This window comes from Elephantulus edwardii, unplaced genomic scaffold, assembly GCF_000299155.1.
Source record: "Elephantulus edwardii isolate Elephantulus edwardi_28Jun2011 unplaced genomic scaffold, EleEdw1.0 scaffold00238, whole genome shotgun sequence".
NCBI classification, from domain to species: domain Eukaryota; kingdom Metazoa; phylum Chordata; class Mammalia; order Macroscelidea; family Macroscelididae; genus Elephantulus; species Elephantulus edwardii.
The window spans coordinates 758,040-759,010 of record NW_006399988.1 but is presented as its reverse complement, the minus strand read 5'-3'; the positions used below and the strand labels follow the sequence as shown (position 1 = coordinate 759,010).

Here is a 971-nt window from a genome sequence, read left to right as displayed (position 1 = left end):
TTTAGAAAAATGTTTTTTTCAAATATAAAGTTCTGAAAGACCGTTAAAAAACACTGAAAAATGTCACAATATTTTTTGGAAGAGTTTTGTCAATATCAAGGGGCTGTGGTGGCCTAATTTGTAGGGAGTTAGGCTGCTAATCCAAAGACTGCACCTCTCTGACAGCCGACCTCTCTGACAGCTGACTTCTCTAACAGCAGCCTCTCTCATGGCAGCTCTGTGGAAGAAATGTAGTAAATCTCTTTCCATGGAGCTGACAGCTTCAGAAACTCAAGGTAAGTTCAGCTATGAGTTGGCTCCAAGTTGACAGCAGTGATATGTGTTATGATGTTGAAAGAGAGAAAGAAAAGAGGGAGGAAGATACTGATTTTGGATAACCCTTCATGATATCCTTCTTTTTTATCATTGTCATCCATTTCACACTCCTTCCTTGTATGGTCATAAATTCATCCAAGAAACAAGCATAGAAAAATCAAATATCTCTCCTAAAAGAATAAACTGTTACTATTTATCATTTTTGCTAGTGGTACATTCAACAATAAAAATTTTAGTATTAAGACATTTAAAATACTCACATTTTTAAGTAAATCAGGGTAATAACCTGCAGATGTATACCCAAGACGTTGACAGAAAAGACTCAATTCTTGCAAATTAAATCTAAACACCGAAAGCATCTGGCATAATAAATTCTAAAAAACACAAAGAGAGAAGAAAGGTGAGGTTTCTGTACATGAGTGGGTCCACCAAATCCAGAAATTTCCATTTCTCCAAATTCAGGTGTAAAGAAATGTAAGTCCACATTTAAATTATGATATTAAAAATGACCAAGTAAATTAAATCGAATATTAACTAAAAATATTCAATAAATAAGGAGCACTTTAATTATATTAAGAATGAAATTTTTGCTGTTTTAGAACTCAAAAATAAGGAAAAACAGACTATTGACTCTCTAACCCAGTATCTCCAGCAAA

The 971-nt window shown here is 33.5% G+C and overlaps 1 protein-coding gene across 1 annotated transcript in view; it reads right to left on the bottom strand.

Moving 5' to 3' along the window:
* The window catches only part of FANCC (Fanconi anemia, complementation group C), a 388,004-nt gene that overhangs the window by 240,429 nt on the left and 146,604 nt on the right, over positions 1 to 971 (bottom strand). Inside the window, exon 4 of the mRNA XM_006898875.1 lies at positions 576 to 689. Within this exon, the coding sequence (XP_006898937.1) occupies positions 576 to 689 (114 nt within the window). The remainder of the gene's footprint in view (positions 1 to 575; positions 690 to 971) is intronic.